This window comes from Babylonia areolata, chromosome 1, assembly GCF_041734735.1.
Source record: "Babylonia areolata isolate BAREFJ2019XMU chromosome 1, ASM4173473v1, whole genome shotgun sequence".
NCBI classification, from domain to species: domain Eukaryota; kingdom Metazoa; phylum Mollusca; class Gastropoda; order Neogastropoda; family Buccinidae; genus Babylonia; species Babylonia areolata.
Genome location: NC_134876.1, coordinates 36924774 through 36946977, shown reverse-complemented (window position 1 = coordinate 36946977; position 22204 = coordinate 36924774). Strand labels below are relative to the sequence as shown.

At 46.1% G+C, this 22204-nt stretch overlaps 1 protein-coding gene across 19 annotated transcripts in view; it reads left to right on the top strand.

The window, feature by feature from the left end:
- LOC143282461 (tyrosine-protein phosphatase non-receptor type 13-like) overlaps window positions 1–22204 on the top strand; it is a 590260-nt gene that overhangs the window by 440681 nt on the left and 127375 nt on the right. For 3 of the 19 annotated variants that reach the window (XM_076588230.1, XM_076588182.1, XM_076588162.1), the window contains 2 exons: window positions 7304–7372; window positions 16420–16594. The exons of 6 other annotated variants lie outside the window; for them this stretch is intronic. In XM_076588230.1, the coding sequence (XP_076444345.1) occupies window positions 7304–7372; window positions 16420–16594 (244 nt within the window). Of the gene's footprint in view, window positions 1–7300; window positions 7373–16419; window positions 16595–22204 lie in introns of those variants that run through there. 10 more of the 19 variants (XM_076588221.1, XM_076588175.1, XM_076588157.1 and 7 more) reach the window with 5 other exon arrangements.

Here is a 22204-nt window from a genome sequence, read left to right as displayed (position 1 = left end):
GTAATTGAGGAATAATATAGTGGAGGTGAGGGTGGTCAAAGTCATGTTCTGTTGATAGGTCAGACACATGTGACATACCAAAGGACAGTTTGGAAAGCCCTGTTTCCTTGCATCCACCATGTAGATTAAACAGCTGTTTGAATCACCTTCTCCTCTGGAACTATATCCCACACTTGTTCTCTCAGTTTTATCCTGTCACCCCAACATTCTCTCACACTCACAGTGTGAATACCTAATACACACATACAACAATTCTCAGATTTTAGGCCTACAGGAAACATTTATTCTTTCTTTTGTGTGTGTGTGGTGGGGGGTGGGGGTGGGGGGGTGTCAGTGTGTGTGCATGATTGATGCTCATCAGTTTCTAAATACTGGGCAAGTATAAAAACCCATTCAGGCAAGTGAATTTCCCACTGACTTGCCTGACTGGGTAAGTGAAAAAAGTAAATGTTGACCCATGCAAAAGTATGTACAGTTTGACATAATTGAACTTAATCCATACTATTGGGTAGATTATACATATATTGCATCTGCACTGAACAGTCACATCTTTTGCACAATTTTGTGCAGATATGACTTTTGTTTTTAATGGTAATGTGAAACTAACAGTGAAAGAACTATTCTGTGACCTTTCATGACTACACTGTACCATTTACAACAATAGTGACTACAGTTCTGATGAACTTAATGTGAAACTGACAATATGAAAAGCACTCAGAGAGACATGGAGTGAAAGGTGAATAATGCATTGCATTGGCTGTTCATTATTTGTGTGTAGAGAGAATGATGGTTGTTTTTGTTTTTGTTTTTTAGACTAGCATGAGATATTAGATACTGGGACTAAACTTTCTTTCCATATTGTCGTATTCTGACACCGTTAACAGCTGCACCTGACCACTCCCCTTTATGATTGACTATAACTGGTTTTTGCTCACATATGTATTTGCACACGCGAGTCATTGTAACACCAGATTAGTTTGTTTATATTGTTGTGTGGAGAGAGAGTCCCTCCAATAACTAGGTCATAACATAACTCTAGGTCTTTGTTGTCAGTCATTTTGCCACAACCTTCTATCCCCTTGGCCTTGTCATAGTTGGTGGTGTCATTTCAGACCTTCCTGTTCAGATCTCCCATTACAATTATCTTCAAATCATAATGTGGTGCGTCTTCCAGATTAGTCTGTGGTTCATCCGTTGGGATCGATGAGGACCATCTAGTCATCCTGGGGGTGGGTGGGTTGGGCTCTGTGGGTGCGCAGATGACTGGTCAGGCCAATCCACGCCTGGAAGGTTCTGACGCAGTGTGGACAGGGGATGGTGGCGGCTGTCGGGGACTTGCTGGCACTGGCCTGTCTGCGTTGCTCTGCTGCAGCGATTCTGTTGGCCTCACAGGATTTGGCGCCTTTGTGGACAGCTGAACGCCACTTTGGTCTGTCCATTACATTCAGCTCCCATGTGTCATGGCTGATGTTGAAGGCCTTCAGAGAAGCTTTCAGAGTGTCTTTGAAGCGCTTCTTTTGGCTTCCATGGGAGCGCTTGCCACGTTGGAGTTCGCCATACAGCAGTTTCTTGGGGAGCCGGTGATCTGGCATGCAAACTACATGGCCTGCCCAGCACAGCTGGGCCTGCATCAAGATGGTGTAGATGCTGAGCAAGTTTGCACGAGTGAGCACCTCTGTGTCAGGGATCTTCTCTTGCCACTTTATGCCAAAAAGTTTTCTGAGGCTGGTGGTGTGGAAGTGGTTCAGCTTTTTGGCGTGGCGTTAAAAGACCGTCCATGATTCACATCCATAGAGCAATGTGGTGAGAACTATGGCCTTGTATACTTTGAGCTTCGTCTCCAGGTGATGCCTCTCCTGTTCCAAACGAAGGCAGCGCTGGCTTTGGCGAGTCTGGCATTCACCTCGTCGTCGATGACAACTGTGTGAGAGAGTGTACTGCCCAGGTATGTGAACTTGTCCACCGCGTTCAGTCGTTGCCCGTTAATGAAGATGTTTGGTTCAACGTAAGGCTTTCCTGGAGCTGGCTGGTGCATCACCTCAGTCTTCTTTGTGCTGATTGTGAGGCCAAAGTTGTCACAGGCAGCAGAGAACTTGTCGACACTGTGTTGCATGTCAGCTTCGGAGGCAGCGTTGAGAGCGCAGTCATCAGCAACAGGAAGTCGTTGACGGTGTCTGTCCTCACCTTGGTTTTTGCTTGAAGCCTCCTGAGGTTAAAGAGTGAGCCATCTGTGCGGTACCTGATGCCAGTGCCTACGTCAGCGTCTGTGAAGGCATCTGTCAGCATGGCTGAAAACATGAGACTGAACAGGGTGGGGGCAAGAACACACCCTTGCTTGACTCCATTGGAGACAGGGAATGGTTCTGAAGTCTCTCCGTTGTCTTGGACTCGGGCCAGCATCCCATCGTGTAGTTGCCGTATGATGGTGATGAACTTTCTGGGACATCCGTACTTCGCCATGATTCTCCAAAGGCCATCTCTGTTAACAGTATTGAAGGCCTTGGTCAGATCGACATAGGTGGAGTAAAGGTCGGCATTCTGTTCCTGACACTTCTCCTGGAGCTGCCTGGCAGCAAACACCATGTCGATAGTCCCGCTTTCTTTCCGGAAGCCACACTGGCTCTCTGGTAGGAGACCTTGCTCAAGGTGTGCTATGAGACGGTTGAGTAGCACTCTGGCCAGAGCCTTGCCTGCAACGGACAGCAGGGATATTCCACGATGGTTGTCACAGGCCTGATGATTTCCTTTGTGCTTGTACAGGTGTATGATGGAAGCATCTTTGAAGTCCTGTGGAACTGCCTCATGCTGCCAGATGAGCTGGAACAGCTGCTGAAGCTTCTCAGTCAGCGCCATACCACCTTCTTTGTAGACCTCAGCTGGAATGGAGTCTGAGCCAGGGGCTTTGCCATTGGATAGCAGATGGATAGCTTTCTGGGTCTTCTCCAAAGTTGGAATGGCATCCAATGACTCACTGACTGGCACCTGGGGGAGTCGGTCGATGGCTTCATCATTGATGGTGGAGGGGCGGTTCAGTACACTGTCAAAGTGTTCAGCCCATCTCTCAAGGATCCCGTCCTTGTCAGGGTAGAACCATCAGCACTGAGGAGTGGAGCAGTTCCAGAGGTGGTGGGACCGTAGACTTTTCAGGCTGTTATAGAAGTTCTTCATGTCGTTCCTGTCTGAAAAGCCTTGGATCTCATCAGCTTTGTTGCTCAATCAGGAATCCTGCATCTGCCGCAGCTTCAGCTGGATGGTGCTGCATGCGCTCTTCAGTATATCTTTCTTTGACTGTGACTTGGGATCTTCAATGTGGGCTCTGTAGGCTTGGCATTTGTCTTCTAGCAGCTGCTTGATCTCAGTGCAGTTCTCATCAAACCAGCCTTTGTGCTTCCTGACAGAAGGCCCCAGGCACTCCATGGCAGTGTTGTACACCGTCTCATGCAGTGCGCCCCATGCTGCCTCCACATTCTGGTTGTCCAGCACGGTGGACTCAAGGCGTTCCTCCAGGGTGTCAGCAAAGCTCTGCTTGATGTTGCCTAGCTCTAGCTTGTTGACATTAAGGCGTTTGAGTGCTTTCATGCCCTGAGGCCGTCTCTTGGGCTGGATGCGGAGGTTGAGCTTGGAGACGATAAGGCGTTGGTCTGTCCGGCACTCGGCGCCGCACATGGCCCTCATGACTCGTACGTCTTGCCTGTCCCTCTTCCTGACGATGACAAAGTCGATGAGATGCCAATGCCCAGAGCGAGGATGCATCAGTGACGTCCTGTTACGGGTAGGGAGGCAGAAGATGGTGTTTGTGATAAGAAGGTCGTGCTCAGCACATGTCTGGAGAAGTAGTAGACCATTGCTGTTACAGTTACCAACCCCATGCTTCCCAATCACTCCTTCCCAGGAGGTGCTGTCACAACCAAGTCTCGCGTTAAAGTCACCAAGAATGATGAGCTTGTCTGTGTTGGGAACAGTGGTGATGACAGCGTTCAGGTCCTCGTAGAACTTGTCCTTGATCTCATCTGGGTTGGTCATGGTGGGCACGTAGGCACTGACAATGGTGGTAAACTTCTTCCCATTGCATAACGGGAGTTTCATCGTCATCAGGTGATCGTTCACTCCTTTCGGGGGGCCAGCCAGCTTGCCAACGAGGGTTGTCTTCACTGCAAAGCCAGCTCCAGCCTCACGTCTCTCTTCAGGTCCGCGACCACTTCAAAAGAAGGTGTAGCCTGCGCCTCGCTCACATAGTTCACCTTCTTCTTCCAGTCTGGTCTCACTTAAGGCAACGATGTCGATGTTGTACCTAGCTAATTCACTCGCAATGAGTGCTGTGCGTCTCTGTGGTCTGGCTGAGTTACCTCTGTCCAGAAGCGTACGCATGTTCCATGTGGCAATGGTCAATGGGGTGCTCCTTGTTTTCTTCTTTCTTTCCTTGTGTGTCGACCACTTGAGTAGGGTCCCCGTCAGCCGCGGTATGCTGACTAGGGTGGTTTGGAGCAGGCAATGTTTAGGGCACCTTTTCTAGCCCCTTCCTCATGCCATGGAGGTGAGCAGTGCTGTCCTGAAGAGGGCTGCTCAGTCGCTCAGGGGGCTGCCGATCTCCACCGCTGCTCCAGTCAGTGAAAAACGATCCTATGGCCTGAGCCGCCTGTGTGCAGGTCCGCGGTTACGACTGCCAGTGTACCCACACCTGTCACTTCGTTGCTCACCTGTCGCCACAGGGCTTGGGGAAAATGACGGTATGGGATGAAGGATGACTGATGACTTGCGCGATGACTTTGTTTATAGTGAGGAGTTGCGCACCGTCGACCTCACTCTCTTCTCTGAGACCATGTGTATCCAGTGGCAAGACGAGGTCAAGACGACTGGAGATGGAAACGGATGCAGTGGATGACCAGGATGTCCTATGTGCCTCATCCTGCCCTCAGCACTCCACAGTGCTCTGCTGCAACCGCCTTCATCTCCGTTGAACCATGAAGGTTTCTTCCACAGAGTCCGCCGGATCCAGTCTTCACATGCTTGGGTAGACAAGCCCTAACTCACCGAGGGTTTGAGACCCATTGGCTACCCTCACCTAGTTTAGCCAACCTGTCAAAGCCGTTGCCCGGGGATTGGGCGCTGCCGCATGCTAGCAGCTTCTAGGACCCATAGGTGAGAGCTGGGTGCCGGTGGGGACCAACAGAGGACAAACCACTCCCGGAAGAGCGTGACAAGCCCCCCCTCTAGAGGTACTACCCCTCCCGTGCACCCCCTAACCCCCAATTAGTCTGTAACTGCTTGTTGAATGCATCTTTGGCTTCTTTGTCACTTTCATTTGTTTGAGTATAACACTGGCTGATGGTAGTGTTGATGGTTTCCCTTTCACTCTGTCCTTTATGAGCCTGGTGTTGACAGGTTTCCACTCCATCAGACATTTCTCTGTTCCTTTCTTCGGGATGATGGTTACTCCTTCGTGATGTAGGTTGTCATTTCTTCCGTAGTAGAATACTGTTTCTCCACTGTTAGATTCTTGTCTGCCTGGCTCTGCCCATCTGCGTTTGCTGATTCCAAGAATGTGAAGGTTGATCTGTCTAATATAACTTGGGCCAGTTGTCCTGTTTCATTCATGGTTCGTGTGTTCCAGAATCCTGTCATTTGACATTTAGTACTTCCATCTTATCAGCAGCTTTCTTTGGCTTTCACCACTATCTTTATTTCAATAATCTTCTGATGACTGAAGGCAGGTCACACACAGTTGTGTTGGTTTCTTGTGTTGCTGTTGCCATAACAAAGCTTTTTTATGGGACCAATTTGTTTGCCCTGTGCCCAGCCCCCAACCTGGCTTGGATGGCCGTACCAGGAGCATAAGCTCCCGCCTGCATAGCTCAAGGGGTCCCTGACGCAAAAAAAGCCCCCCACCCTCCACCCCATCATGACAAGATGACAATCCCTCAGGCACCTGTTTTACAGATGGTCTGTGGGCACTTCTGGGAAGGGCAAACAAATATTTTAAAAAGTATAAAGAAGCCCAAAATGTTTCCAGTAAGGCATTGGTTTTTAAGATCTGACTGGTGATTTGCCTTGAATTGGCCCCATTGTGGTCAGCTGGGCTGTAAGCAACATGATTTTAGTTCCACAGTTTGGTTACTGTTATTTTTTTTATTTTTTGTTCACAAAACTCAGCACATTTATTTGACATATACCCACCCTGATTAAATTGTAGCTTATGCTTTGTATGAAAATGAGTTTAATGCATAATCTGCCAAGAGCATGAAAATTCTGTCAAATAATAGGACATCAATATGAATACACAATGAGGAAAAAAAAAATTTTTGAACATTTCTCACTCATTGGCTCGTATGTGTGTTTCCACACAACATAGTCTATGTAAGAACACAGTGTTTTGGTTGTGTGACTGTGTCAGTCTGTGTGTCTGTGGTTAGTTTTGACATAATTGTTTTCTCTGGAAATACCTACTGACACTAAATGTGGCTTGAAAACCGGGAAAAAATTCATCTTCTTTCACACATTAACAACTTGTACCCCAAATGCCAATTTATCTGTTACACCCAGTTGCTTCCCTTGGACCAAGGAGGGCTATTTCCATGCTGCAGTGGGCAATTTCAGTTTTGCTTTCTCAGTTAATTTTATTCTCACTCATTCCTTTTAGCTTGTTGGCTTTAGCATCTACATTGCTCACCATGTTTTCAAGGGGATTGAGAATGTTTTTAATGTTGCCAAGTGTTTTGCATAAGAAGTACGGCTTTTGAAAGTGTGCTCGGCTGTTGTTGGGCTAGTCCACAGAAACTGAAGTGCCGCTGCACTGATGGTGTTCAAAGTGTTAATGTCTCATTTTTTCTGTTCATAATTTCCATGTTCAGTTAAGTGGGTATCACATGTGGACCTTGAAGGCCTTGCCTTTGTTGTTTTCTTTGTCCCTGCAGTAGTTTGTATGGATAGATCCGTTGGAATCACAAATTAGTCTTCCTTGTGTGTGTATGTGTGTGTGTGTTTTTGTTTGTTTGTTTTGTTTTGTTTTTTTATTCAACATTATACATCATGCTGCAGTAGTTTGGATAATTCAGTAGGAATCGCAAGTCTGTCATCCTTGTATGTGTAGGGGGGGTTGGTGTTTTGGTTTTTTTGTTGTTGTTTTTTTTGCTCTTTTTTCTTTTTTCTTGCTAAAGTGCCATAAACTCTGATGAGTAGAATTTAAGACAATAGACATACTGTATCTGTAAAATGATGATCTATATTTTCTGATTGCATTTTATCTTCAGCCAAATTCCTGGGAGAAAAACTTGATTGGTTTGTTATAACCTTTGATGTTCAGCAGGACAGTTCAGCACAGAGCAGAGCCAAGAAAAACACAGGGGAACTGGATCAGGCAGTGGATGAAACAAGTGTGAGAAATCTTTTGTTGTTGTTGTTGAAAAGAATGAAATATCAGGCATTTCAGTAGGAAATTTTCATTGGATAAATAAATGTCAACACAGTACACAAAGTATGTTCCATGTATTAACCTCTTCAATGCTACATGTCAGAAATTTCCATTACGTTCTGAAGTGCTTGAAAGTGCCCCAGCAGGAATTTTCCTATATCTGTTTTTAGATTATGGTTTACTGATACACACCAGTTGAAAAGCTTGACATGTCTGCTTCATTACTCATGAAGACCAAAGCCTAATCAGACTTTGTATGGTCGTTCCAGGAAGTTAGAAATTCAGGTGAAGCTTTCAAACTGGCAAATACTCACACTTACGTCTAAATGGGGTGAAATGGCTGCTTGTTGGAAAAAAAACCCGAAAAGACTGAGGTTTTGTCACCCAAGGAGTTGCAGGAGATTTAAAAATCTTTTTTTTTTTTTATGATTAGTTCTATCAGAGACAAAATCCAATCAGATAGTTTGTTTGATGAGAAGGAAATAGAGGGCAATAACTCTCAGAGAGGGGGAAGGAGATGGGCATTTGTAGAGCTGGATGGAAGCAAAGGACAGAAAGCAGTGCAGGAAGCCTAGGATAGCTCTTTGGCTGACCCAGAGTTGAACTTGTGAATTTGAAGACAAACCACCCACTTAATTAGAGCAGGCAGGGATGGGGAGTGATGAAGAGGATGGAACAATTTTATGCCACATCTTACACACTTAGCCTTGGGAATCAGCAGGTGAGCTATGAACAGTATTCACTCCACTTTGCTGTGTGCCGAGTGGGTTACCTCTTTGATATTGTCTAAAGTTCGCATGAAGTCAGTGGATGTTGCACAGGAAGGCATTGTTGTGAAAGGACCTGTGTGTGTGTGTGATGGTATTTGTGTGCTTGCACATACATGTTAAAGAGTGCATATCAAGGGTTGATGACCCAAACCCAGTATCTCTGTTTTTCATACTTACACAGAGAATGCTTTTGAAAGTTCTGAACTCTTGTCATAATGTTGGAAAAGAAGTTTTTCTTCAGAATCATTGCTCAACACTAAAGAAACATACCCTTTGTTCATGAGACAGATATCGCTATCGAAAATGTCTTTCTTCTTTGTTTGATTAATCAGATTTGAGCATCGGTGAAGACACAACGCTTTGGACAGCCACTTGTGCCCCAAATAATAGCAGCAGAGGAAAGGCACAGCAAAATAACTGGTTTCTGTGGTTGCTTGATCAAGCAGAAAATGGAAAAGTGTGACTGTCGAAACCTGGTATCTTGACCTGCTGTTGTAAAACCAGTGATTGTACTGGTATTTTGGGCAGTGGAATACACATCTGTATTTTCTCCTGTATGAAAACAGCTGTTATTTAAGTCTTTAAAACAAGTTTTTTAGAATATGTGATTTCGGTTTATAAAAGTGTTAGCTGTTCTTGAATCATAAAGTCGTGTAATTTAAAGGATATGAAAGTAATTGGTTTCTGCAGTCATAAAAGCTTGCGATTTAGCCACCAAGCACTTTGTTAAATCAATGTAATGAGAGAGAGAAAGAGACAGATAGATGGACACAGACAGACAGACAGAAAAGACAAACACATGCACACATGAAAACATAAATTATGCACACACAAACAAGCAGACAAACTCTTTTTGAATGATCCTGTCAGAAAAAAAGACTCAGTGACATACCTGCTATGGTCCATTTGGTATGAACTGTCCAATCCGGACACACTGTTACTCCAACAGTAAACACTTACAAACATTTTGTTCTGGGAACTGTGAATATTACACACCACTTCTGAACATAGTCGTACATTTCTGCTTTATTCTTGAACTCGCATATGAGACAGGAACAAACAGAAATTGTGTTTGTCATCATTATGACCAACATAAGTGTGAAGGCAATTACTTAGTGCGCAAATCCATTGTTGAAAAGTATATTTGCAAACCATATTTATGTATGCATGTGTTGCAGTTATGACACTTTCAATAGATTGTTCAGGTCAGCAAAGGTGCACATCATGAAGTGGAATCAATCACATTACCGCCTTTCAAAACGACAAAATGGGGAAGGTTATTCTTAACAGCTGCTGTCAGGCTCTCTCCAGTTAATCTGTTTTTGTCACTGTTGCTGATCGCTGGCTCAGCCAGTGTCTGAAATGGAGGAGGAGGATGGAAGAGTCTGTAATTTCTCCATAATGAAAAGAAAAATATAATCCACTGAACTAGCAAAATCAGGAAGATCGTGCAGAATGCCAATAGATATCAGTGAACTCAGTGACTGACTCACTGATAGTATGGATTCCATCGGTCTGGCGATCAATTTGCTATTTCAGAGGTTCAGCGATTGATTCACACTCAAGTACTGACTTCACTCTCAGTATTAGTGAAACTCAGTCTGTCTATGTCTAGGTCACTCAGTACGATTGACTTTTTTTTTACAAAATTCTCACACAGACATCATTTCCAGAATTGTCGTTCAGATTACGCTATAAAAGTGTCAGTGCCCTAACAATTTGTCAAAATGGCCTATCATCGGGCAGTACATTTTAGAGGGACAATTATCAATGGCTACTGACCGTTTGCTTCTCGTTTTTAGGGCAGGATGGTCAATACTGGTGAGCTGGCGTGTCTGGGCGTTGTCATCCTTGTGGTGGGAGGGGTGTGGGCATTCCAAACTTGTTTTTGTTGTCAAAGTGCGCCGAAGTTCAAAATGGCTGCCGTCGATGAGTCACTGGTCAGGAACTGGCGCGAAATCGTGGCTGGGCTTCTTCTCAGAGCTGTGTGTGGTCAGATGCTGCCTGCTCGAAGGTCGAGTGTACACTGCCCAGATTTTCTGATGCGTCAGACTGACCAAAACACCTGCTAGCTGTTCACAGCGCCCATCCCTTGCTGGTGAGAGTAACCGCCCCTTGGTGCTGAACTTCCGGCGTCTGCTAACTGTGTTTCACAACACTCCCCCATCTTTATGATGACAGGTCCTTTCTTGGGGAGAGACTAGCAGACGCCTGGGCGGTCCTCATCTGTGGGTCCAGAAGGGCGCAGCTGGCTCGACTCACTGGGAGAAGAGCCGAAGGGCGTTGGTGGTAGACTAACAGCTCCTCTGGTGTGGCGTTGAGATGAGTGGCCACACTTTCAGCCACCACGTAGAGCTGGCATGGCGCTGACCACCATTCCCCTGTCACTAGAGGGAAATACGTCCGTCTCGAGAAGGAGATGGTCCCTTGGGATTCCCCTCAGTGCTGTCACCTGGCACTGTTCGAAGCGGGCAGCGCGATTGGTGAAGCCGAAGTATGTGTTCGGAAACACCGCCAGCCACTCATCCCTCACGTAGTGATCCCCCGTGAAACAGTGGAGACAAATCTGCTGATTCTACGGCATCCACCGTTTCAGGAGGACCCTTAACAGCAGCATGTATGCCTCAGTACCCTTGTCCTCAGGCATACTGCGGCAGTGAAGGACGAGGACATGGCGGACCTCAGCGAACCCTAACAGCTCCTCCAATGCGCTCATCTGCCAGTGCTAGGTTTGTGATGGCAGAGAGTGATCCAAGCCTATTTCCCCAAAAGCTTTCACTCGGGGGGACCGAACCAACTCCTGCAGCCGATCTGGCACTATGCTCTGCCCACGTCAAGGTGGTGCTGCACAATGCCGGGGATGGAGCCCAACACCAGCTTCCATTGCAGCTGGGAAGGCCTCTGACTCCTGTGGCGTGGGGTAAGTTCTGGGATCACAGAAGGAGGCACAAGATCCAACTAGCTGGACTTCTTTCCCCGCAGGGACAAACGTGGCGTTCAGCACTGCAGTCAGGCTAGATCCAGCCTCAAGCTGCATTTTGCCCATGACACGGTCCAGACGGAAGTGTGCGTCGAAGGCCCGGGGTCTGGCGTCGTCTCTTCCCTAAAGTTGAGCCGTCGGGTCGGCATAACGTTGACGCCAATATTCCCGTTGGCTTGGGTTCAACCTGGAGGCCATGAGGAGAGCAGCTTTCCAGTGGAGGAGGGCCGATGCCAAGGTCAGTGGATGTAGGCTACACACCTCAGGGGTAGGCTCACCCAAAAAGCGTGCCATGGTGACGATTGCAGCCCGCTGACTCTCTGTGATGCTATTATCAGCATCCTTCAGCCGGTTCTGCCACCTTATGAACTGCGCTAATTCAGGGAGCGTCATCCCCCGGTTAAATGACATCCACATTGCCACTTGCTCTAAAGCATCTTTCCTCAACTCCAGGACCAAAGGCAGGGTCGGGTCAAGGTGTTCTCTAAAGCTGAGGCTCCCAACCAGGGTAATGTCTCTCAGTTGGGTCAGGAAAGGCACGTCTGCCCCTATCGTTGCCGCCCCATTGCTGGGACTCACAACCAGGGAGGCGCCTCTCTCTCCAACCCTCACTCAACGGCTTCACCCTCTCATCGCTCTCCCACTCCGTCTGGTAATGGGGCTGGCGAGGAGTGGTGTGCCCACCATGATCACCCAGCCGCTGGGAAACCTCCTCTAACCTCTGCCGAAGGTCCCCTAAACTCCCCATGTCGCTGTTCTCCCTTCCCAAAGCGGGAAGGTGTCCACGACGGGAAAATAGCCGGCTGTTGTGACTCATCCCCGGAGTCATGAGTGGACCCATAGTTTGGACGGACGCGACTCTTCCTATCAGTCCATGGAGCCTGTGGCCCCTGGTTGTCAGAGACTGCCACAGGTACTGAAGGGAGTTCTTCCACGAAGTCCCGTTGGGACTGGCGTGGTGGTGGTGAGCCTAAGCCCTCCTCCTGAACTCTTCACTTGTTGGTACAGCCTCATTTAATGGTGGCGTGTCGAAATCAATGTGGGCCAGGACAGATCTGTCTACTTCACCCAACATTGCTTCCAGCATGCCAGGGCTGATTTGTCCAACTTGAATCTATCCTCACTAACTCCTGTGCCCTTCTCAATGCCCACCCCAGGAATAACCTGCATGAGTTCCATGAGGAGGCTTGGTTGATAGGCAACGGTCTCTAGTGTACACTGCCCAGATTTTCTGATGCGTCAGACTGACCAAAACACCTGCTAGCTGTTCACAGCGCCCCTCCCTTGCTGGTGAGAGTAACTGCCCCTTGGTGCTGAACTTCTGGCGGTCTGGCTATCGTTTCACAACACTATGACTCTCGTCAGTCATCAAACTCATCTTGCTACTTTGAAACATCAAAACTTTGTTAAAACTTAACCAGATCAGTAATATAGTCCATTGAACTAGCACAATCAGGAATATTGTGCCGAACGCCTATAAGTATCAGTAAAATCAAGACTGACTCACTGACAGTATCGATTTCGGAGGTTCCGGCAACCGATTCACATTCAAGTACCAACTTCACTCTCATTGTCAGCAAAACTCAGTCAGTCGATATCTTGATCACTCAGTACGATCGATTTTTACAAAATTCTCAGGCAAAAATAATTAAAACAGCTCAAAATCAAGGCTTAAGCTCTCAGCAGTCATCAAACTCGTCTTGCAAATTTAAAAATTCACAACTTGGGTCAAAATCAAGCTAAACGGACTCTGAAAAAAGCCAATGCACAGAAGGAAGTGCTGAAAGCGAGGCTGTGAATCTCGCGAGAGGTTTGCTTATGTAAACAACAATGGCTGCACCCATATAAGTACTGTGTTAGCTAGCGTTACCGGGTGCTTTCATGTGGACACAGTGAGCTGCTACCGGGCGTTTTTGTGGAATAAGTGTCAGTATGTAACTTGTGCTTACTTAGTAAACCACTTGTATCTGATATGATGTACTTATGACATTTTGTTGTTTTTTGTCTTTTACAGGCACTGTCTTCTCATCATCTTATTTTTTTCTTATTTTCTTCTTTTTTTATCTTCTACTCAAAACTATTGAAAACCCCAAAAGAAAAAACCTCTGTATGCCCCTGGCCTGTGCGAGGGGGTTTCTATCCTTTCTCTTTTAATCCTGTGAATTTTAAATAATTCTTTTATAACCCCTTCATGATTTCACCACTCATTCACGGGCGGGTTTCACAAGTGGTGTCACCGACGGATTGTGATCCGACAGGAAAAATTGATCCACAACAGGATTGATCCAAAATTGTTCCTTTATTTTTTTAAATTTCTTTAATCCTTGTATCAAAATTCATAAAAAAGACAACCCTTACCACTCAAAGGTTCATTCGGTAAAAAAAAAATGTCATTGGTAGCAAATGCGTGTAAAACTAAAATTTTCACTTGATTAGGCATTGTGTTACATTATTGCATTTGTTTTTTTACATCAGTTTGAAAAAACAGACCAAAATCTTTGCACAATCTCACATCTCAAAAAAGGTGTTCAGTGGTTTCTGGATGTGATCCACAAAAGCCACATTTGTCATTTCAGAAATGTTAATCTATTTCAGAGATCTGTTCGTTGCAACAATCCTGTGAACTATTATTTGAAACCATTTGAAGTTTGGGAAACACTTATTTTGTGTATATCACAATTGTCGTTTCCAGTTAATGTTCAGTTGCAATAGATCATACCATTTGTCACAGAATTTAGGGGTGGTTCATATCATTTTTGACCAAGTATCATAGTGAAATCTTGTTCCTTTTTTCACAGAATATATTTCCTTTGTAACAGTTTTCTCATTAATGTTCAGGTGGTTGTTTTTGGTTGGGTTTTTTTTTTTATTTACCCTTGATAACAATTGAGAGTAAGAAAATTTGTTTCATTTCCAGTTTTTGTCTTAGTTTTCATAGGAAAAGGAAACTGCTGCCCCATGCGAGAAGATGATAGAATATTCAGACCCTCCTTTTCCATCCATTTACTGTAAAGTAAACTTCTTATTCCATTTTTGCTATTTGGCTCAGAAAGATGGGTTCAGCTAAAACTTCTTTACAGTTGGATAGTGGGACCTTCTGACAAAATTCTTTGTAGGCTTGGAAAATGTGAATCTAAAACATATTCTGATTGTCAGATGTTTGTAGACAAGGTCCATACCTATCAAGATCTTCAATAATGCGATTGATTGCTTTTATTATTGATGTCCATTTTATTATTGAAACTTTATTTTTAACATCCAGGCTCAGTTTAAGACTTAATAAATTGCTTGATAGGAAACATTCCTAGACCTCCCATTCTTATACTTTTCTTACTATTTTCTACTATTTGATCCTGCTTTTGTTCCAATGAACTTAAAACAGGCCTTCTTGCAGTTCTTCAGTATATTCATCATGGGGAAGTGGTAGGAACATCCACAACTGAGTTATTTTGATAAAATTAATGATTTGGAAACAGCTATCCTTCCTAAAGGGGTATAAATTCATCAGGTGGATTTGTCAGAAACAATCCATAACTGATAATTATTAGATATTAATTTTATTTCAGATGAACTACACTTACATGAAAGAATACTGTTTTCTGAATCTTTTGATACCAAACTGTCAGAATCACCAAATACCAAGATACTAGATTCGCGGCAGTCAACCCTCCATATGAGAGAGAGAGAGGTTTTGTGTATGATACCAGGAATTTGGAATATAACGCAGACTCCATGGTGTACATAATGTATGGAGACACTTTTTTTTTCTTTCTTTTCTTTATTTTCTTGGTATATTTCAGCTACTTCCCCTACAAAATCTAAAATGTGTTTATCTCTGGCTGTGTTTCACAGAGTTAAAGAAAGTAGGCTTAACAAATGTCTGTGATATTATTATCTACAGCAATAATGTGCACCTGGATTCAGGGGAGGGAAATTCATCAACAGATTTCAGGGGGTGTGGTATTCAAGAGACTATCGAACTCAGGGTACAGGTACTTGAATGGCAAGTCTACATGAGGCAAGATCCGTTTTCTTTCCTCATGTAGATTTACCCGTAGATACACCTTTACCTGCAGGTACAAAGGTCAGTTGAGTAACACCCCCCTGGAAGGCTTTCTTCCAGCCATCATCCAACTATCCCAAAACACTAGATCAAAACCCATGCAGTTAATGGAGTGGACATTTTCTTGTAAAAGACAGCAGTGGAAATCCTGACTTTGCTGTTTGCAGGATGGAAGAACAGCCGGACTAAATGGCGCTGTAAACAGTGCACTTTGCCATTGCGTGTGGAAAGTTGTTTAGGAGATTAACTACACACACAATTTTATGGGATGGGACAGAGATTGCTTTATTTTTATTTTTATTTTTTACACATCAGCAGTAACTTTGGTCAGTTTTAGGATGTGGACTTTCCAGCATTGTGTGCTGTTTATAACTTTCTTTCTGTCAGTGACATACTGGACATGAAACTGGAAGTGAATTGAACTGTTGTGGAAATTGTTTCTTCTGATCTTGAGTGCTAAAAAAGATAATTGGATATCACATGGTTGTGGGGATCCTACAAAGAATACAAGTTTTCTCTTTCATTATAATCATGTTTGCATCTACACACCCCTTCTTAATACACAAGCTGTTTTTCATTGTGTTTTAACTCATTCTAACCATGCACCAGAGCATTGCTAGGGCGTTGAATTTGTTTCATTTAAAACGAGTTTCCATGTTCACACATATGCATTAATTGCAAGCAGAGGGAACTAATTTTTACAGTATTTGCAGCTTTATCAACACATGTCAATTTGAAGGAACAACCGGTTGATTTCAGTGTATTTTCTAATTTTTAGGGCATCAAATTGGCAGGGAAGCTGCTGAAGCTGTAAACTTCCCAGGTTGAATGGGTTAATCTGTTTGTTTTTAATCAGTTTGAATCTTTGTTTATGATAAGCTGACACAAAAACTTGGAACAACAAATATAAATTGAAGATCATAATTGATTTTCAAAATGATTGTACAAAATATGCCACAATCTCTTTTCCATTATATTAACAGAATCAGCAAGATTGTTTCAGTGGTTTTGAAGAATAAAAGCATTTTAAGTTGAGCAACTCTTGCATGTCTCGGTCAGTCTCTCACTCAGACAGCTTCCACCATGTTCATATTTAGGTGTTTCATTTGTTTCTTTCTTTGAATTCTGGAATTACTTTGGTGAATGAGATGTAAAATGTAGCAAACAATATAGCTCAGTTCATCCCTGCTTTATGCAGACAGGTCGGGTGCAGATAGTGCTCAACAAGCCACAGCTGAGGGACAGTTTGGGTTTCAGCCTTGTTCAGCGTTGTATCAAGTGTGGACAGACAGGCATATTCATCAAAACACTGACCCCAGGAGGCATTGCACATTCTGATGGAGAGCTGAAGGTTGGAGATTCGGCTGCTTCAAGTAAGTTTTAAATGAGTATATGTCCTTAACCTCTTGACTACGCTGTTGACGTACGGAGTACGTCATGAAATGTCGCTCCATCAATGCTGTATTGATGTAAGTCATATGTCATGTTACAACGTTCTATGTTTTGAGTCACTCATTGCAGAAAATACAGTCCGCTAACCATTAAATTAGCTCCCCTGAAAGGTCTTTATCTCCTGAATTCCATAAGCTGAAAATATTCACCTTATTATCATATTTATGGCAAAAGTTTTGTAAGTTTGTACGAAGTTCAAGTTGTTCTTTGCAAAGCCATGGTTTGAACACAGACAAACCCCAACACTTGCATGAGTACTGGAAGAAATCCTTCACAATGCAAATAGTAGAGATGAAGATTGTGGACTGAATGAGATAGAACTGCATGAAGTTGATGCTGAAGACGCCGATTTTGACATGCAGGGGGTGGAAGGTGAGGTTATTTGACGAAAATAAACACAGACAAGCACCGCTGATTCAAGATGCAGGTGGGTGTTTATGAGGTTTGTCAGTTTATTATTTGCTTTCTGTTTGTTGTAACAATGAATACAACTGCATTGTTGTGTTTTGAATGTTTTAACTGTGGTAAGTAGCTTCATCAGTCACTGATCAGTGTATGTGTGTGAGGGTCAGTCACGTGTGTACTGTGTGTGACCAACGCTGCGCAAGTAGGCGTGGCTTGCTGGCTGCTCGTTGTTGATGACCGCGTGTGTCGCTCATCTAGAGCTTTCTGTGTATTCGTTTCCGTGTGTGCATTAGTTTGTTGTTTGTGTGCGTTGCGGTGTGTGTGTAATTGGGAGGGAGGGGATGTTTACAAAACTGAAATCAGAGAATGATATACAGAATTGTATGCCTAAATTACTTTGTAAATGCAACACTTGTAGAAGTGTGTGTGTGTGTTGTCATTTTGTTTTGTATGAGAAGAGAGAATGAAGGGGGTATGGCATACCATGAACCAATTTCAGTGTGTGTGTGTTGGAGGTTGGGGGGTAGGTGTGGGTGTGTTTGTATTTCAGCTTCTGAAAACAGTCAGAAACAAGAGAGGCAAGGCCTTCAAGACTCACTTATGATACACTATAAAAAAATTTTTTTTTTAAATCTAATCGTTAAAAATGTGTTCTGTATTTCTTATTATAAAGCTTCGGGTTAAAAGAAAAAGAAAAAAAGTCCCAACGGCAGATTCGAACTCTGTGTGTTCAGGTGAAAAGAAACTGTCTTACCCATTACACTATCGTGGCTCCTTAACTGATGTTCAAAATTTACATTTAAACATGCTTTTTTAAAGGGCAATAAATCGATTGGGTATTCGCAGTGAGAACGGCTGTTTAAATCATATTATTCTGGTGTATCTTGGGCATTCAAAAAATCTTTAAGGGCAATTAAAAATTCTTTTTAAGTCCGCAGTAAAGGAGACATGGCTATCGCCGCAATCACACTGCAAACATTAGTAGCCGTTTTCCTCTGGATCTAGATAGATGTACAAGTATCCATTAGTTACACCCGGTTGACACAGTCGATTTCAGTTTCTCTTTTATGTTCATTCTAGTTTTATAGTTTTAAAGTTGATATGAAAATTGAGTATTTGGTGTCATATACTGTACCATGTCAAACTGATGCAAACTAGGCCTATGGTTTGCTCTGCTTGGCCAAATTTCGCGCGGCTAACAGTGAAAAGATGGGCCCACCGCTCTCAGCCAATTCAAAAACGCCTTTAAAAACTATAAGCGCTTAATCATTCCTTTGGCCAAGGCTCTCCACGCCATCTTGTCAGGTTTACGCTCTGTCTCGTCTTACGCTTTTTTCGGCTGTTCAGCGTATCCTTTTGGCCTTATTTTGTTGCATGCGGCTTGTGTTTATTGTATTCTTACATTCTGTGTACTCGATTCGACTCGGCAACCCTCGATTCGTTCGATTTTTTTCTGCCTCTAAGTCGATCCTGTCTTTCCTTTCTCTGTTGGGGGTCGGATTTTCGCTGGGTGCCTAAGCGCGGTTTCCATGCCTCGTGTGCCATACCCCTCAGGCAGGGAATCATGATGCTGGATTGAGACTCGGTAATAGACACTCCCAGGCGCCGAGCTCATATTCCACCCATACGACCGCGAGATGCGTCGAAAGACGCAGATCGCGGAGGCAACGTTCGTACGCAGTAAAACGGTCATGAAGGACCGGGGAAAGAGGTACGAGCGACGCCTCCCGAGTGTCCCGCGCAAGGCAGGGAGAGGGGAAAAGCAAGTCATACTCCTTCTGGGACCGCAGCTAGCCGACTCCCGAGGGAGCTGCCCACAGCATTTACCCGGCCCCACTCGGACGCCCTCAATGTGCCCCATTGTTGTTCCCCCCCTCGCTCCTTCGCTGGCGACCCCCTCCCCCACCTCCTTTTGGGGGGGGAGAAAAATTTGTCCGGGGGGGGATCTCTACTTTGCCCAGCCCCGGCCAAGCCACCCCAGTCCCCCCACAGGAGGGATTCGGGGCGTGGCAACCTGCTTCTGCAGGTCTTCCCGATACCGGATTAGTTGGGTTGGCCGTATCTCCCCTAGCTGGTGGGCCCTTGGGCGCAGGCGTTCCGGGCAGTCAGCCCGCTCGTCTTCGCGGACTGACACCCAGTCGACCTGACCTCCCTCCACTTGCCAGGTTTGTTCCCTTCATTGAGGTCAATGCACCAGTGACCCTTGGGTTTGGGTCACAGAGGCTGGTGCCCACGGTAGTTACCCCCATTCGACCCGTACTGGGGCGCATCTAGATCACCTGGGTTGCCGAGCACCAAGGCCAGCCCCTTGTCCCTCCCGCACCGACCCAACCCAGCACATCCACCACAGGGTGACACACACAGCCCCCACAAGTGGGATCGACTTCTTGTCTGTCAGACGAGCTCCTCGACCAAAATAGCCACTCTGATTCCACGAAATTCGGCATTCTTGTCAACCCACAGGGACCCACCACCACAACGCCTCCTGTCAGACCGACGGCTGCTCAGGGCCCCTACTCGGCCCGGCGGAGCCGCATCCCACCTCCCAGCCCGGTCCGACAGTGAATAGTGGGTTTTGTCCCCACAAGCACTCCGTTGGGTCACTCATGCATCCAGGTACGCCCCGTCAAAAGTTTGCAACCACCACCCAAGCATGGTTGACCTACGGTCTAAACACACGCTCCCACACCCCTTCAGGTGTCAAGACATAACTTTGCGGACCATGGTCCCGCCGGATCGTCCCTGCTCATCCCGATGCTGACCACAGCTCACATGACCCCCAGTGGACATCCACTTGGGATGGCACCCACAGGGGATGGGACTGCGAACAAGAGTGGTAGCCCCGGTCTTCGAGGAGACAACAAGCAGATGAGCACACTTCCCCACATCCCAGGGACAGATTGAGCCCGTGCCTCCCTAGGGACCAGTCCTGAACCAAAACCCGCTTTGCCAGCTCGAACTACCCTCCCCACTGTTGCCACGTATGCCGATGCAGTCCCTCCGGCTACTTTTGTTACCTTTGACCCTCCTTATACGCCATTGACTCTATCTCCAAACCACAAGCAACTCAAGTGCCATAATGAGTCAGGTATGCTAATAAGTCAGCCCGCACTGTAGGTGCTGCATACCATCCCTCCTCTAGCAGGATCCCTCTCTGCCCTGGGCCCTTTTCCCCGGGAATAAGTTCTTAAGATTCCTACAAGGAGGTTGTGGTCCTGGTACACGCAGGACCCACCCTGCTACCAGCGGAGAAAGGCCTCCGCACAGACAGATGTTGGTCTCACAGCGCCACCACCTCCCACTTCAGCTAACCTATCCTTTTATAACGTTTTGCAGGTGGACCAAATTGGCCCCCCGCGCCCCCTCGAGGTTTCCCCACGGCGTACACCTTCACACGTCCTTCACAGGGCCAATGACATGTGCGAACAGGTCCAGTTAATCAGACTAGGTCTCCCTTCCTCTTCCCGCCGGCCTCTTCAACCGACCAGAGGTTACAACAACAAACCTTTGCAATAGGTAGCAACTGGTCTCACGCAGCTGCAACACAGCTTCCAGCCGTCACTTCACTACTGTGGCTAAGCGCGCGTATCCATTCAGCCTCCTCTAACATTCCTGTGGAGAGATGCTGCCCTGCGTCCATCCCAGGCACAGCAGCACTTCCCCCTCTTCGGGCCATTCCTCCCCTCCATTTCTCAGCCACAGGGCAGAGACAAACCAGGGAGTGCCTCATATTTGGCCCACAACCTCCATGGCTCCAGGTTATCTTCCATTGAAGAGACTGGCCACCGGCCTCCATATACCACCCGCCTTCAAGCTAGAGTGCCGATCATGGCGAGAAATAACCACCTAGTCTTCCAAGCCACCGCCATGCCCAACCAAAGGCAGCACCCCCCCAATACTGGCCCGATTCACACCGCCTCGTTCAGCCCCTCCAATAGGAAACTTGTCCCGGCATCACATCAAGGGGTGTGCTCAGGACTCTAACGACGGATTATTCCGGTGCTAGATTCGGTACAATGCTGTCTTGGGTGGAGGATCTCCCCCCTCAACAGATCCCTCTTCCTCCTTAGTGCCTCACTCAACAGCAGGAGAACTCCTAGAAAAAGAATATCGCACCCACTCCTCATGGGGCTATATCCTCAACTCGCGGACCCCCCCTTTTTTAACGCTGGTTGTTGGTGATCCAAAGTCTCGTGAGGGTGGAGACCAGTTTGGACTTGTCCCCCCTCAACAAAATCTCCCGCAAATCAAACTCAAGATGACAAACAGCCAAATCGGGAGACCATCACAAGGATTGCCACCTCACTCGATCTGAAGATCTTATTTCATAACTCTTCCATTCGCATCCCTCGTACCTGAGGTTCGTGTGGAGACAAGGATCCATTCCCCCCTCCCATTTGGTCTGCCCTTGCCCCTTTCCTGTCTAAACCTGGTGTGCGGAATTGTTCCCATCTCGCTCGGAATCCATTGCTCTGTGTAACCTGACGACTTCGTATCTGCCCAGTCCAGGCAGGTGCCTGAGTCATACGCCAACTTCTAGACCTGCTCCCAACTGGGCTTCCCTCGATCCACTATACGATCTGTCCCATGTCAGGCTTTTCGACTTCTTAGGGACGATATTCGACATCGGTCTATGATAGTCTCTCTGGCGCCAGATCAACTGGTACCCGTCTGGCAGCCTCCTCAGCCACTGCGCCACTCCTCCCAAGATACAGCGCAGACACTTTCCTCCCTCTTGTCCATGATGATCCACAGCACCTCTCATTCCCCTGGACAGGGTTCTCACGCGCCCTCCTCCTGAGGTACTGATGTTACGCCATCCAAGCACTCAGCCAATGGGATACCCAGATATCTGGGCGAGTGGTTCCTCGAGTGAAATTCAAGTGGTTAATCACCCCCCTTAGGACACCAGGGGGTCCCTTTGCCCCACCTACACTTCAGTGCACTCTTCACAGACCCTCCCCCTTCTGGGAGCCGCACATGACTCAACTCCATGCAGCAAGGACTTGTCCCTGGAGGAGGCCTATGCCACATCAATGTTCTTGAACGGAGCAGTTCGCAGGACCTCCTGCACTTCATGGGGAGCCACTGGCAAGACTCATCCGCTTTTTCACGACAAGACAACT